Source organism: Anomaloglossus baeobatrachus, chromosome 12 (genome assembly GCF_048569485.1).
Source record: "Anomaloglossus baeobatrachus isolate aAnoBae1 chromosome 12, aAnoBae1.hap1, whole genome shotgun sequence".
NCBI classification, from domain to species: Eukaryota; Metazoa; Chordata; class Amphibia; order Anura; family Aromobatidae; genus Anomaloglossus; species Anomaloglossus baeobatrachus.
Window position 1 is genome coordinate 67868426 of NC_134364.1, and position 16387 is coordinate 67884812.

General features: G+C 42.9%; 1 protein-coding gene across 1 annotated transcript in view; it reads left to right on the forward strand.

Moving 5' to 3' along the window:
• MAP4K5 (mitogen-activated protein kinase kinase kinase kinase 5) overlaps positions 1–4089 on the forward strand; it is a 116810-nt gene extending 112721 nt beyond the window's left edge. The window contains exon 32 of the mRNA XM_075330241.1: positions 563–4089. Within this exon, the coding sequence (XP_075186356.1) occupies positions 563–650 (88 nt within the window). The 3' untranslated portion in view covers positions 651–4089. The remainder of the gene's footprint in view (positions 1–562) is intronic.
• Positions 4090–16387: the final 12298 nt, after the last annotated feature.

Consider the following 16387-nt stretch of genomic DNA (forward strand, 5'->3'; position numbering starts at 1 on the left):
TAAAAAGCTTCTTATTATACTCCCCTAGGGGGCGGTCCGGTCCGATTGGGTGTCGCTGTTCTAGATACGGTGCCTCCTCCATCTTGTACAGTCGCCGTCGTCCTGCCCAGTCCCTTGTGGATGACGCGTCCTATGTCATCCACACAGAGGCTGCCATTGTGCTCCTGTGCATGCACACTTCTCTCCCCCCTGCTAAAAGTACTGTAATGTGCAGGGAAAAGTTAAAGACCACCCGTGCATCTGCACTACAATGCTTTAATTTGCTTTCAGCAGGGCAGACAGAAGTGCGCAGGAGCACAATGACTGAGGGCAGATCAAAGCATTGTAGTGCGCATGCTCGGGCGGTTTGTGATCTTTCCTTGTGCCTGCGCATTACAGTACTTGGCTTTGCCCTCAGCAGGGCAGAGAGATGTGCGCAAGAGAACAATGCGGCATCTGTGTGGATGCCATCGGATGTACGAATATCTCGCACATAGAGAATATATGCGGAATGTGTCTGTCAATTCGCTATATTCACGTTATTAGTGAGCACAAATCCAATTTTGTTTCTGTCTCCTTACAGGGTGGTCGTCTTAGAAAGCAGGCCGACGTCAAACCCCACCGCTCACAGCAACCTGTATATCCTGGCCGGGCATGAGAATAGCTACTAACCCTGGGCACGTCAGGACACAAATGACATAGGAATTTCAATTCCATCATAAAATTCTCCTACTTTGGACTCTGACAAGTTCTATTGCGACTTGTATTTTTTTCGATCATATCTGTATGTGTATTATATCTGTATTTGGTAGAATTCTTGATTTTTAACTTTTTTTTTTTTTTTGTGCTGCTGAAAACAGCTAGATCTCCTCTCACCACTATGTGGTGTTGGTTTTTATTTGGTTGCTTAATAAAAAGCTGTGACTTACAGCCCCTTTACCATCAAGTGGAAGGGGGTAGAGGGAGATGGCGGATTATCGTCTCCTTTCGGGGTGCCTTGATGTGTTCTTCCATTGCCTGGAGAAATGCTAATATCAGGTTGGATTCTTCTATTAAGCAAAATCTGTAGCTTTCACCGCAGTGGCCATTTTCTTTCTGTGAGTAGATCTTTGCATTGGCGTCTCTGGATGTGGGCATCAGTCCCCCCAATTTCTATATAGACGAGATGTAACCAGATTCTGCAAATTATGGATCAACATCGTACGTTCAGTCGAAGAATGTATTTCATAGGAAATTTGGGTACAGTTCACACATCGCCTATTTGGTGCAGATTTTCCCGCAGCATGTCTGCAGTAAAATCCAGATGCCGCTTTTTTTTTTTTTATTATTATTATTATTTTTTATGGCAAGTGGTTAAATCCACACAAGCATCTGACACAATGCAGGTTTTATAATCGGCATCACAGGTCAAATTCCGTTCTCCAATTGCGGTTTATCCACATGTAAAGCCTCAGAGACACAATGTGGGATGTAATCTTAGGATATATTCACACTGTGGATTTCTTGTGCTCACGTCAAATCCACAGCCTTTACAGTGCCAGCAAAACCCAAACTTCATCTCATCCACATACGGATTTTTCTACGTGAAATCTGCACAGAAATTGACTTTTGATGTTTTTTTGGGGTTTTTTTTTGTAGTTCACTGCTTGCACATTTTTGTTGCAGATATGCCCTTTATAGTTGGAATCCTAAGTCCACAGGTCAAACAGCCAAGCTGGAAGTGTTTGGTAGCATTTGGCGCATTTCTGCAGGCAGCAACGCACATAAAAGTGCATGAATAAGTGCAGAATATATGCATGGATTTTAGTTTTCAAAACTGCACATAAAATCCTGACCAAATACACAACGTGCAGGTTCCTAAATCACTCCGTCATTGGTTTCAGACCCTTTATAAGCTAATTTTACGCCAAGTATAGTGAACACATTTTGCTTTTTTAATCTAAGCAACCCATCTTACCGCCATATTAACAGAGCTTTCTGGAGATGACTATTTGTGGATCTTGGAGTGATACCACAGCCTCATTATGGCAGTCACTTGTTCGTCTGTCCGGAGCTGCATCACTTGTACATATGGCGCCTGCATAAACAATTAAGGGGTCACAGTCTTAACCACCATGGCATCATGGTGAAGCAGTCAGGCCTTCACTATCTTTGACTCCCAAAAATATTTTAACTTTTTTTTAAAAAAAAAAATTGCAAAATGATCATTTTTTGTCTTTTATGAAGTCTTATGGATAGAGAATTTTATGTTTGATCTTTTGTTTTAGTGGTTTTGCCAATGGTTGCAGACAGTAACACTTGCCAAGGTTACATATCTCCCTTCATAAAACTGATCCGCGACATGTAGTTTTAATGCCGTTGATGAGACTACTACTCCCAGCATTGTGCACGTTGTAGTTTCAAAACGGCTACAACCCTTTCTGGTTATAAACCAATTTCTAGCTGTTACAAACGTACTTCCCCATATACCTTTACTGTGACTGTTTTTTGTTTTTTTTCCCTCTGTCCCTTGGCTAGCTATAGCCTTCTGGACGATAAAGCACTGCGGACTCATGCACAGGGAAATGCACTGATGCTAATCAGCAACGTTTTACTTTTCACACGAGGGTTGCACCTGATTAGCGTCCATGAGGAATATCCACTATATACATGTGCTGGATCCTCGCTGTTTGCCGAGTGCTTGACACTACAGGTCATGTCTTACCTATATAGGGATTTGGAGCCGAATCTTCTGCCTTCTGTAAATTAGACCACTTTATTCTTATTTATTAATCATCTGTGCTTGAGTGGGTAATATATCTGCTTATCCGTAGGATATGTTCGCAGCAGATTTGTATTTTTAACTGTTGTATAGGGGAACTTATGTGTATTCTGGTTTTAGTGCTAGTGCCTTATTATACCAAATGGGAATCCGTTATGTGCTAAGTGGGGATGTGTTTGGCCATGTTCACACGGTGAGTATTTGGTCAGCATTTTACATTGGAGGAACAGTGTTAGGCCGCTTTCACACTGTGTTCCTCTCCCCGTTCAGTGTTCCCGTCGGGGATTCCGTCTGAACCCCCCCTGCAAAGCGGGTTTCGGACGTATGTACCGATGTGGCTATTGACTATAATGGTGCAGACGGAGTCCCCATGTGCTCTGTTGTGCACCATTTTCGAGAGTATACACCTATTGGAGGCAGATACCTAGGTGTAGTAGACTACGTCTTGGTGTCCACGTCCAATTAGTTTATATCCCCAAAAATAGTGCACAACAGAGCACACAGGGACTCCATCTGCACCATTGTAATCAGTGGCCCCTATTGGCACATACATCCGAAACTTGTTTTGTGGGGGGTTTGAATGGAAGCCCCCAATGGGACAGAGGAACACAGTGTGAAGCGGCCTGAGAAAAACACATGCACCACCTCTGAATTTACAAATCTGGAGGTAAAATACTGTGTGTGTGAACTGGCCTTACTAGACTAGGATGACGCAGTTACGATCATAGAATATTACCTGCTTATGTTATAACGGTTCTGGTGTATGAGAGCAACTTTTAATTTTCAGCTAAGGTCATTTTATAAAGTGTACATGTGATTACACCTCTTAATGAGGGACTCTAGCACCCTGGTAAATATTGTTTATCTGCGGAATCTATTGGCTTTCCTAATCTATGCATCCTCTTATTTTAGGAATAACCTTAGTATTAATACCAGAGGCCAAAAGTGTTCCTTGTTGCCATTTCTGGCAATGTGGTTTATGTGCCTTTATAGCCGCCAAGGAAGCATCTTGGCGCTTTCACCAGCGTCGCGTTATCCGCGCATACAACCATTACACAAAGCGCTTTTACCAAAGGAGCCCGGAGCAATTTGTATTTCTTTGTATCATTTTTATTTTATTTTTTTTGTACTATTAACCTCGCCTGGTTTTTAACTTTATGGGGAATTGGATATTTTTATTTTTTTTTTTATTATTTTTTTTCCCTATTTGAAAACAAGAAATTACCAAAGGCTTCCTCATCTGTAATATCTCCAATGTTCTGTTTTATTTCCAAGAAATATTCTTCATGCGTATGTGTATTGAGATTTTCCTGAATGAGAAAACTGAAATAAACCATGCTAATATATTGCGTTTTTGGTAATTTATTATTTATACTTACTTATTTTAAATTAATATAGTTGGTGCTGCAAGTAGGATTACTGCTGTCTGAAGGGGATTTGGGCAGATGTTTAACTAGAAATAACCAAAAACAATTGAAGAAAAAATATATATAAACAGCCGTACTCTGAGATGCTAAGCTATTCAGACATTGAATATAATGCTGTCCTACCCATCAACTTAAGGTGATTATTTATTTCCTAGTAGCAGGTTCCTGATAACCCATAGAATTGGAAGATATAAACGAGAGACGCCTTGATGCTGGCTGTTGGGCTCACATAAGACTGGCTTTTTTATTTTCTTAAGTGTCTCCATTTTTAAATTGAATTCCTTAGTAGAAATGCATGTCCAAGTTCCTATATTGGATGACTGTATACCTTAGCGTCTCAGAGTGCAGTTGTTAATTTCATATTCACCATGCCCCTGTTCACACTTGTCTGTTAGGAAGTGCTGGCAATGCTTTTATCTTACTATTACAAAAAAAATCTTGCAATTCCGCACATTAAGCCTGACATTAGATTCCTACCTGTTCTTTACAAGGACATTAGCAGCAATAGACTGACTTTTATGTATAGAAGGATAAATTGGCATGCTCTAATCTGGAGAAAAAAAATCATTGTGAAGGGAGGGCGCAGAGGTGAGCTGTGACATGATCTATTGTGAATGGCGTATCCTGTGTTACCTACTGTATAGCGTTATCAGTCATTGTACAGGAGGAGGAAGAGGTGAGCTGTGATATCATCTATTGTGAATAGTGGATCCTGTTAACTACTTTATAGAGATGTGTTATCAGTCATTGTACAGGAGGAGTAGGTGAGCTGTTTTGTCACCTATTGTGATTGGTGGATCCTGTGTTATCTACTGTATATAGAGGTGTTATTGCTTATCGGTCATTGTACAGGAAAAGGAGGTGAGCTGTGATAGCTCCTTTTATGAATGGTGGATTCTGTGTTTTCTACTGAAAATTGAGGTATTACCTTTTCCTAATCCTGTCTGTGAGGATAGTGTTGAAAAGTGTTGTAGGAAGTAAGCGTCTATTGTTAGGCCTCCTTATTTCTTTTTTTCTTTTCATATAGACAGTGATCTAGAAAATTCAAGAAACCAAAATATGAAAATTACATTTCACATAATAACTAGACATGAGTGACCTTTTCTGATTTGTAGGTTCGGCGCAACTTCATGATTGCCGTGTGTCACATGCATGATGGCGTAAGACCTACTAATCAGAAGAGGTGCAGTTAGGAGGTAGTTCAAAGGGCTCAAGGCAACCACAGACTAATGATGTAATGAAATAACTTTTTGAAGGCTATATAGCAGGGGTCTTAAACACACAGACCGCATGTGGCCCCTCAGGCTTCTTGCAGCCCGTGGACCCCGTGACGATTGTAGCTGTTGCCTGGGGCTGCAGTAGTCAACGCTTTAGTTCATTTCAATGAACTGCTGGCGCCACGCAGAGCTCTCTGCAGAACTATACCTAAGGCAGCTACCGACCAATCACATAGAAAATATACTCCGGCACTCAAATAGAAAAAAGAAAGGAGAAGTCCAATATGATGCTCAATATTGTCTTTATTTTATTGTGAAAAATAGTCCGACGTTTCAACCCATCCAGGGTTTTCCTCAGGGACTAATAAAATAACAAAGAGAAGAAATATATACATTGTCACAATCATACATCATTGTTACAAAACAATACATATCACACACAGGTGAAAATCACGTTTTACATTGTTTCAAAAAAAAATTTTATATATGCTGAGCTCTTCATAAAGAATGCACAAGGAAAATACCCGTGGACTAAATATAATGAATACAAAGGGACACTTTATTTGCTGTAGAAATCAATGTACGATATAGTCATAACACTAAGGAGACCAGAAATCAGGACATACCTATGATAGATAAGATTACGTTTCCTTGAACGAGCACCGAAATTGTGATGAACAATTAGACACTTTGGTGTCAACGGAAGGTACTAGAGGGTAAGACATGAATATGTTAATACCATAAATGCATACAAGAAAAAGGGAACTATGTGTTTATAGGGGTTCAGGAGTGTGTACCTCAATGGATCAATGCTGAGATCAGAACATCCAATCAGGACAGTAAGAGAAAACATAAGCAACCTCCACTGATATATTGAAAGGGTTCAGTAAGTGAATTCCTAGTGGGTCATGTGCCACAAGTTTCTAAATGAAAAAATCATTCATCTATTAGAAATGAGCGCATATGGGCTCCAGGAGATAATTGATCTATCAGAAAAAGAGTACCTCATGGGCGGGACCAAGTATGAGCTGGAATATCCCGGTTGCGTTTAAGTCAAATTGACCAGTACGAATGAGTAAGTGGTGCTACAATCTACAAAAGGATGAAATCCAAATAAAGATCAAACAAAACTATAAAAGAACCAAGAGTAAGGCAAAAATATTACCTATGGGTATGGAAAAAAGGTTTCCATGAGTGCTCCAGCCGTTTAAAGAATCCAAACACACATAAGGTTATTAACAACGACAGGTAGACCACATGAGAGTAAGTTGTATTAGCCCATGGACCCAAGGAGGTGAGTTTATGACCTGTTCTGAGAAAACGTATATGAGTATATGACACGTCAGTATGGACACTAATGATCAATATTGTAATATATGATGGATCCATCAAAAATAACTGCGTCGTACCTTATGAGTATAATGATACACAAAATGTGACTAAGGCTGCCTCTGTGTTGTCGCAAGGCGGCAGTGCAGATGTGTGTGCACCGTAAATGGGAAGGAGACTGTCGTGAGGCAAAGACAGAGACAGATACTTAAGGACACCAATAATCAACCAGCAAGAGACATACGTAGCAATGAGACCACGTACCTGACCTAATGATGAGTGAACAAAGGGTCTAATAATGAGCAGGCCAAAGGCTCTATAGGGAATAAGGGAAATAGGGAATATGAAAGAGATAATGTAGAAGAAACAATGCCATGGAAACGATATCAAGAAAGCGAGGGCAAGTAGTGGCAAATAAGTATATGAAATATATGTCATACCTGTGAAATACACCACCACGTGCGGGGCGCCGGACACCCTATATTGGCAGTACGTGCTATTTATATAGAACCCGGAAGTCGTGGCTCCCGTTGTATGGGTCTCGTGCACGTCACACATCACGTGTGCGTGCGGGGACGTGATGACGTCGTACGTCGCGCATGCGCGGTAGGTCCGATCGCCGCCTCGGCAGCATCAGCGCCGCGCATGCGCGGCAGACAAGGTCCACACGTCAGCAGGTAAGGTAATGGGAGAAGTGTATATACGTAGACGTGATGATGTCGCGAGCCGCGCACGCGCGGTAAGGCCGATCGCCGCCAAGGTAGCGTCAGCACCGCGCATGCGTGGCAGACAAAGCCATCACGCCGGCGAGTGAAGTAGTGGGGATCAGTGTGTGTAATGGCCCGCGCACGCGCGGAGGGACACGCCTCCCCGTCATATCCGCGCGTGCGCGGAAGCCAAGCACACAACCTTGGATGATGTACTACGCGCGTGCGCGTAGGGGCCCATGGCCAAGGAGCGCGCCTCGGGGCAGGGCGCCACTTGGACGCCGTGCGCCGAGGGCGCGCGAAGGGCAGGAGACCCCGCGCACGCGCCTGTGTGAACTATACAAACCGTGGTACAAGTGCTGTTTATGATACACGGGTGGCGCAAGTGGTATTCAGGTGTTGTGGGTGACCTATGAAAAAAAGAAGAAAATGTTAGAGATGCATTGTATTCGCAAATGCTATACTCCTGTGGAAGGAAATAAGGTATAACCATAAAACGCTAGTTATCGATGCAACCTATTACATTCCCACAACTCAACCATCTAAGTAATCACATCAAATTCGCGATTTAACCCATGTGGTTCCAAGGTTCTTAGAGTATGGATCCAGTAGGCCTCGCGCTGCTTCAACACTTTGATCCTATTGCCGCCCCTTCTAATGGGGGGTACATGTTCCAAAATTTGGAACTTCAGCTGTGCTACCGTATGTTTAAAAGTGACAAAATGGTGTGGAATGGGCAATAGGATTTGTTGGCAACGGATAGTAGATTTGTGCTTATTAATACGGTCTCGGACATGCTGGGTGGTTTCCCCAACATATCCGAGACCGCACGGACATTTAATGAGATATACCACAAATGAGGAGTCACATGTTAGGTAATCCCGTATGTGAAATACCCTACCGGTATGTGGATGGGTGAATGTGTCTCCCCGGGTTAAATTATTGCACTGTAAGCAATGTAGACAAGGAAAATTGCCTACTTTCGGAGTCCCCAAAAAGGTCTGTCGTGGTGTGATGGTGGTAGACCCTATGTCGGCCCGTACTAACTTGTCTCTAAGATTTTTGGATCGTTTATAGCAAAACAGTGGGGGTTGGGAAAATTCAGGAACAGTAGGATAAGCGGTATGGAGTAACGGCCAATGCTGCGCAACAACACCTTTGATGAGTGGTGAAAACGGATGATACGTATTGACACATGCTACACGGGGCTCGTTGGACCGAGTAATGTCAGTTTGTGATGTGCGGTTACCTGCTATATGAGCAGGATAGCCTCTGGCTGCGAACTTTGAACCCATCTCTTTCATTCTAAGTTCACGTGTCTCAGGGTCTGAAACAATTCTCTCCACCCGTTTATATTGCGATATGGGAAGGGCTCTTTTGGTGTGAGCTGGAACAGGTCATAAACTCACCTCCTTGGGTCCATGGGCTAATACAACTTACTCTCATGTGGTCTACCTGTCGTTGTTAATAACCTTGTGTGTTTGGATTCTTTAAACGGCTGGAGCACTCATGGAAACCTTTTTTCCATACCCATAGGTAATATTTTTGCCTTACTCTTGGTTCTTTTATAGTTTTGTTTGATCTTTATTTGGATTTCATCCTTTTGTAGATTGTAGCACCACTTACTCATTCGTACTGGTCAATTTGACTTAAACGCAACCGGGATATTCCAGCTCATACTTGGTCCCGCCCATGAGGTACTCTTTTTCTGATAGATCAATTATCTCCTGGAGCCCATATGCGCTCATTTCTAATAGATGAATGATTTTTTCATTTAGAAACTTGTGGCACATGACCCACTAGGAATTCACTTACTGAACCCTTTCAATATATCAGTGGAGGTTGCTTATGTTTTCTCTTACTGTCCTGATTGGATGTTCTGATCTCAGCATTGATCCATTGAGGTACACACTCCTGAACCCCTATAAACACATAGTTCCCTTTTTCTTGTATGCATTTATGGTATTAACATATTCATGTCTTACCCTCTAGTACCTTCCGTTGACACCAAAGTGTCTAATTGTTCATCACAATTTCGGTGCTCGTTCAAGGAAACGTAATCTTATCTATCATAGGTATGTCCTGATTTCTGGTCTCCTTAGTGTTATGACTATATCGTACATTGATTTCTACAGCAAATAAAGTGTCCCTTTGTATTCATTATATTTAGTCCACGGGTATTTTCCTTGTGCATTCTTTATGAAGAGCTCAGCATATATAAAAAAATTTTTTGAAACAATGTAAAACGTGATTTTCACCTGTGTGTGATATGTATTGTTTTGTAACAATGATGTATGATTGTGACAATGTATATATTTCTTCTCTTTGTTATTTTATTAGTCCCTGAGGAAAACCCTGGATGGGTTGAAACGTCGGACTATTTTTCACAATAAAATAAAGACAATATTGAGCATCATATTGGACTTCTCCTTTCTTTTTTCTATTTGAGTGCCGGAGTATATTTTCTATATAGTCTACTGTTTCTCCAGAGCACCTGTTATTTGTTTGGTTGAGCCAGGTTCTAATCAAGATATATTACTATTTTTTACCTGTGCCCCCATCTACCCGAGATTCCATTTGTTTTATAAGAAGATTTCTTGATGTCTTTCTCCACTTTCTCTTATGGAGCCAATGAGGTCACCGACATATTATCGAGAGTCACCATTCCAGATTCCTTTCTTTCTACACCAACAGAGGAAATTCGCACCCGCGATTACGAAAAAGAACTTAGGAAACGGACTGCATATGAATTACATTGTGCCACACTGGCACAATATCATCGAGTACAACGGATACCAAGGGGTTTAAGGGTGTCATTACGACCCACCCTTTTTTCAGAAAACGTAGATTATTGTTCCAAATTCGAGAGCATATTAAATAAATGTTCAATGGACATCATCGTATTGACCATTGAGTTCTTACAAAAGGAAATAGAGGAACTTGGACCCAAGATCCGTTCCATCGAGGACCAACTCACCAACTGTCTACCTAGCACTGAGTGGGATAAAATCCACAAAAAAACCCAGGAGACGATTTCGGAATTTCAGAAAACTCTACAAGAGAGGAAACGCCAGAAATTTGTCCGAGACCAGGAGGACTACTCCAGGGACCGAGTTTACAAGTGGCGGTCATTCGACACCTTCTCAAGACGTTCTTCGGGTCCTTCACGTTATTCAGCCTCTTCTGGCTCGGACAGTGATTCTTTCTTCTCCCGACCTCCCCATTTTTTAGAACAACGTTCATCCACAAGAGGGCGACCAGGCGGGGGAAGAGGAAAGGCATACACACCCCATCGGGTTCAAACTCGTTCTCAGGTATGAGGAATCTGGTGTTCAATATTTCTGCATATAATCTTTCTGTATCTGAAACGCAGGTATTGCAAAAAGGCCTCACATTTTGTCCTACACCACCATTTGATTCGTTTTTATTAGATCAGGAACTCAGACGGTTTTATAGAACTCTACGTCTTAAGGCCCATTTCTCTAACTCTGATACTTCATCATCTACATTTAGTTCAGATAATTCCTCGGGGACCTTTACATTACGTGGTCTCGATTTGAAAAATCCCAGTAAATTCAGTCCCCCCAGAAATTATCACCCTGTAGAGACTTATATCTCACTGGTCTCCAAGGACATTGAGAGGATACTAAAATCCATTGAGAGGGGTGAGTACCAGGTCAAGAGTAATGTTACACCTGAAGAACATAGGGCCATCCGAGCGCTTAGGGACAACACCCAAATTATCATTAAACCAGCAGACAAGGGTGGGGCAATAGTGGTTTTAGATAAATCTTACTACATCTCTGAAATCCATAAACAACTACAGGATAGGCAGACATATTGTCCTATCCCTAAGGACCCAACAAGGGATATTCAGATAAAGATTAAAGACTTGGTGAATTACCATCTGTCACAAGGCAGCATTGACAACAAACTGGCTGAGTTCCTGATCAAATCTGACCCTGTTACACCAGTCTTTTACACTTTGCCTAAGATTCATAAAAACCTCCGGGCACCACCCGGCCGTCCAATTGTAGCTTCCACGGATTCTGTGTTGTCCCCCTTAGCTATTACTGTTGATAGGATTTTGACACCCTTGATTCCCACCATAACGTCTTACCTTAGAGACACCTCTGATTTTCTGGGTCATCTACGTTCACTTAAAAATATTCCATCTAATTCTCTCTTGGTTACACTAGATGTGAACAGTTTGTATACAAGCATAGCGCATACAGATGGAATACAGGCGGTGGACTGGTTCCTTGAATCACAAGGCACCTTCACCACAGCGCAACAGTCCTTGTGTATGGACCTCATACATACAATTTTGGGAAATAACTTCTTCATTTTTGAAGATTCTTTCTTTCTACAATGTAAGGGCACAGCGATGGGGTCAAATATGGCACCACCTTACGCGAACATTTACATGGCACATTTCGAGGCACTTTATGTATATCAGAACTCTTTGTGGAAGAAGCACTCAGTGGTATGGAAGAGATTCATTGACGATATTTTCATGATCTGGCACGGTGACTCTTCCTCCCTGGAGCTTTTCTTCCAACAAATCAATGCCTACAGATCAGGTCTTAGTTTCACCATACACCATGATGTCCATTCCATCAGCTTTCTTGACACTTTAGTGTGTCTTTCTCCAGAGGGTCATATTGAAACTGACCTCTTCGTGAAAACCACTGATCGGAACAGCCTTCTCCATTACACGAGTTGTCACCCAGCTCACACCAAAAGAGCCCTTCCCATATCGCAATATAAACGGGTGGAGAGAATTGTTTCAGACCCTGAGACACGTGAACTTAGAATGAAAGAGATGGGTTCAAAGTTCGCAGCCAGAGGCTATCCTGCTCATATAGCAGGTAACCGCACATCACAAACTGACATTACTCGGTCCAACGAGCCCCGTGTAGCATGTGTCAATACGTATCATCCGTTTTCACCACTCATCAAAGGTGTTGTTGCGCAGCATTGGCCGTTACTCCATACCGCTTATCCTACTGTTCCTGAATTTTCCCAACCCCCACTGTTTTGCTATAAACGATCCAAAAATCTTAGAGACAAGTTAGTACGGGCCGACATAGGGTCTACCACCATCACACCACGACAGACCTTTTTGGGGACTCCGAAAGTAGGCAATTTTCCTTGTCTACATTGCTTACAGTGCAATAATTTAACCCGGGGAGACACATTCACCCATCCACATACCGGTAGGGTATTTCACATACGGGATTACCTAACATGTGACTCCTCATTTGTGGTATATCTCATTAAATGTCCGTGCGGTCTCGGATATGTTGGGGAAACCACCCAGCATGTCCGAGACCGTATTAATAAGCACAAATCTACTATCCGTTGCCAACAAATCCTATTGCCCATTCCACACCATTTTGTCACTTTTAAACATACGGTAGCACAACTGAAGTTCCAAATTTTGGAACATGTACCCCCCATTAGAAGGGGCGGCAATAGGATCAAAGTGTTGAAGCAGCGCGAGGCCTACTGGATCCATACTCTAAGAACCTTGGAACCACATGGGTTAAATCGCGAATTTGATGTGATTACTCAGATGGTTGAGTTGTGGGAATGTAATAGGTTGCATCGATAACTAGCGTTTTATGGTTATACCTTATTTCCTTCCACAGGAGTATAGCATTTGCGAATACAATGCATCTCTAACATTTTCTTCTTTTTTTCATAGGTCACCCACAACACCTGAATACCACTTGCGCCACCCGTGTATCATAAACAGCACTTGTACCACGGTTTGTATAGTTCACACAGGCGCGTGCGCGGGGTCTCCTGCCCTTCGCGCGCCCTCGGCGCACGGCGTCCAAGTGGCGCCCTGCCCCGAGGCGCGCTCCTTGGCCATGGGCCCCTACGCGCACGCGCGTAGTACATCATCCAAGGTTGTGTGCTTGGCTTCCGCGCACGCGCGGATATGACGGGGAGGCGTGTCCCTCCGCGCGTGCGCGGGCCATTACACACACTGATCCCCACTACTTCACTCGCCGGCGTGATGGCTTTGTCTGCCACGCATGCGCGGTGCTGACGCTACCTTGGCGGCGATCGGCCTTACCGCGCGTGCGCGGCTCGCGACATCATCACGTCTACGTATATACACTTCTCCCATTACCTTACCTGCTGACGTGTGGACCTTGTCTGCCGCGCATGCGCGGCGCTGATGCTGCCGAGGCGGCGATCGGACCTACCGCGCATGCGCGACGTACGACGTCATCACGTCCCCGCACGCACACGTGATGTGTGACGTGCACGAGACCCATACAACGGGAGCCACGACTTCCGGGTTCTATATAAATCGCACGTACTGCCAATATAGGGTGTCCGGCGCCCCGCACGTGGTGGTGTATTTCACAGGTATGACATATATTTCATATACTTATTTGCCACTACTTGCCCTCGCTTTCTTGATATCGTTTCCATGGCATTGTTTCTTCTACATTATCTCTTTCATATTCCCTATTTCCCTTATTCCCTATAGAGCCTTTGGCCTGCTCATTATTAGACCCTTTGTTCACTCATCATTAGGTCAGGTACGTGGTCTCATTGCTACGTATGTCTCTTGCTGGTTGATTATTGGTGTCCTTAAGTATCTGTCTCTGTCTTTGCCTCACGACAGTCTCCTTCCCATTTACGGTGCACACACATCTGCACTGCCGCCTTGCGACAACACAGAGGCAGCCTTAGTCACATTTTGTGTATCATTATACTCATAAGGTACGACGCAGTTATTTTTGATGGATCCATCATATATTACAATATTGATCATTAGTGTCCATACTGACGTGTCATATACTCATATACGTTTTCTCAGAACAGGTCATAAACTCACCTCCTTGGGTCCATGGGCTAATACAACTTACTCTCATGTGGTCTACCTGTCGTTGTTAATAACCTTATGTGTGTTTGGATTCTTTAAACGGCTGGAGCACTCATGGAAACCTTTTTTCCATACCCATAGGTAATATTTTTGCCTTACTCTTGGTTCTTTTATAGTTTTGTTTGATCTTTATTTGGATTTCATCCTTTTGTAGATTGTAGCACCACTTACTCATTCGTACTGGTCAATTTGACTTAAACGCAACCGGGATATTCCAGCTCATACTTGGTCCCGCCCATGAGGTACTCTTTTTCTGATAGATCAATTATCTCCTGGAGCCCATATGCGCTCATTTCTAATAGATGAATGATTTTTTCATTTAGAAACTTGTGGCACATGACCCACTAGGAATTCACTTACTGAACCCTTTCAATATATCAGTGGAGGTTGCTTATGTTTTCTCTTACTGTCCTGATTGGATGTTCTGATCTCAGCATTGATCCATTGAGGTACACACTCCTGAACCCCTATAAACACATAGTTCCCTTTTTCTTGTATGCATTTATGGTATTAACATATTCATGTCTTACCCTCTAGTACCTTCCGTTGACACCAAAGTGTCTAATTGTTCATCACAATTTCGGTGCTCGTTCAAGGAAACGTAATCTTATCTATCATAGGTATGTCCTGATTTCTGGTCTCCTTAGTGTTATGACTATATCGTACATTGATTTCTACAGCAAATAAAGTGTCCCTTTGTATTCATTATATTTAGTCCACGGGTATTTTCCTTGTGCATTCTTTATGAAGAGCTCAGCATATATAAAATTTTTTTTTGAAACAATGTAAAACGTGATTTTCACCTGTGTGTGATATGTATTGTTTTGTAACAATGATGTATGATTGTGACAATGTATATATTTCTTCTCTTTGTTATTTTATTAGTCCCTGAGGAAAACCCTGGATGGGTTGAAACGTCGGACTATTTTTCACAATAAAATAAAGACAATATTGAGCATCATATTGGACTTCTCCTTTCTTTTTTCTATTTGAGTGCCGGAGTATATTTTCTATATAGTCTACTGTTTCTCCAGAGCACCTGTTATTTGTTTGGTTGAGCCAGGTTCTAATCAAGATATACCGACCAATCACAGGCCAGCAGCTGACGTAGTGATATGACATCAAGTGCTGGATCTTGATTGACCGGCAGCTGCCTTTGGTTTAGGGCTGCAGAGAGCTCTGCACGGCACCAACAGTTCATTAAAATGAAATAAAGCGCTGACAACTGCGGGCACCTGCCGCGATCATCACGGGGTCCACAGGCCTGCAGGCCGCAAGAAGTAGAAAAGGTGGATCGGAGGACAGGGGAAGAACGGCATATAAGTGGAAATTACTACAGGAACGGACATGACTTTAAGATTGGGACAAGGATGGGCACATTACTACACGGGGAACAGGAAGGGCACATTACTACAAGGGGAGAAGGATAGGTACATTATTACAAGGGAAGAAGGATGGGCACATTACTACAAGGGGAGAAGGATAGGTACATTATTACAAGGGAAGAAGGATGGGCACATTACTACAAGGGAAGAAGGATGGGCACATTACTACAAGGGAAGAAGGATGGGCACATTACTACAAGGGAAGAAGGATGGGCACATTACTACAAGGGAAGAAGGATGGGCACATTACTACAAGGGAAGAAGGATAGGTACATTACTACAAGGGAAGAAGGATGGGCACATTACTACAAGGGAAGAAGGATGGGCACATTACTACAAGGGAAGAAGGATGGGCACATTACTACAAGGGAAGAAGGATGGGCACATTACTACAAGGGAAGAAGGATGGGCACATTACTACAAGGGGACCAGAAAGGGCACATTACTACAAGGGGACCAGAAAGGGCACATTACTACAAGGGGACCAGAAAGGGCACATTACTACAAGGGGACCAGAAAGGGCACATTACTACAAGGGGACCAGAAAGGGCACATTACTACAAGGGGACCAGAAAGGGCACATTACTACAAGGGGACCAGAAAGGGCACATTACTACAAGGGGACCAGAAAGGGCACATTACTACAAGGGGACCAGAAAGGGCACATTACTA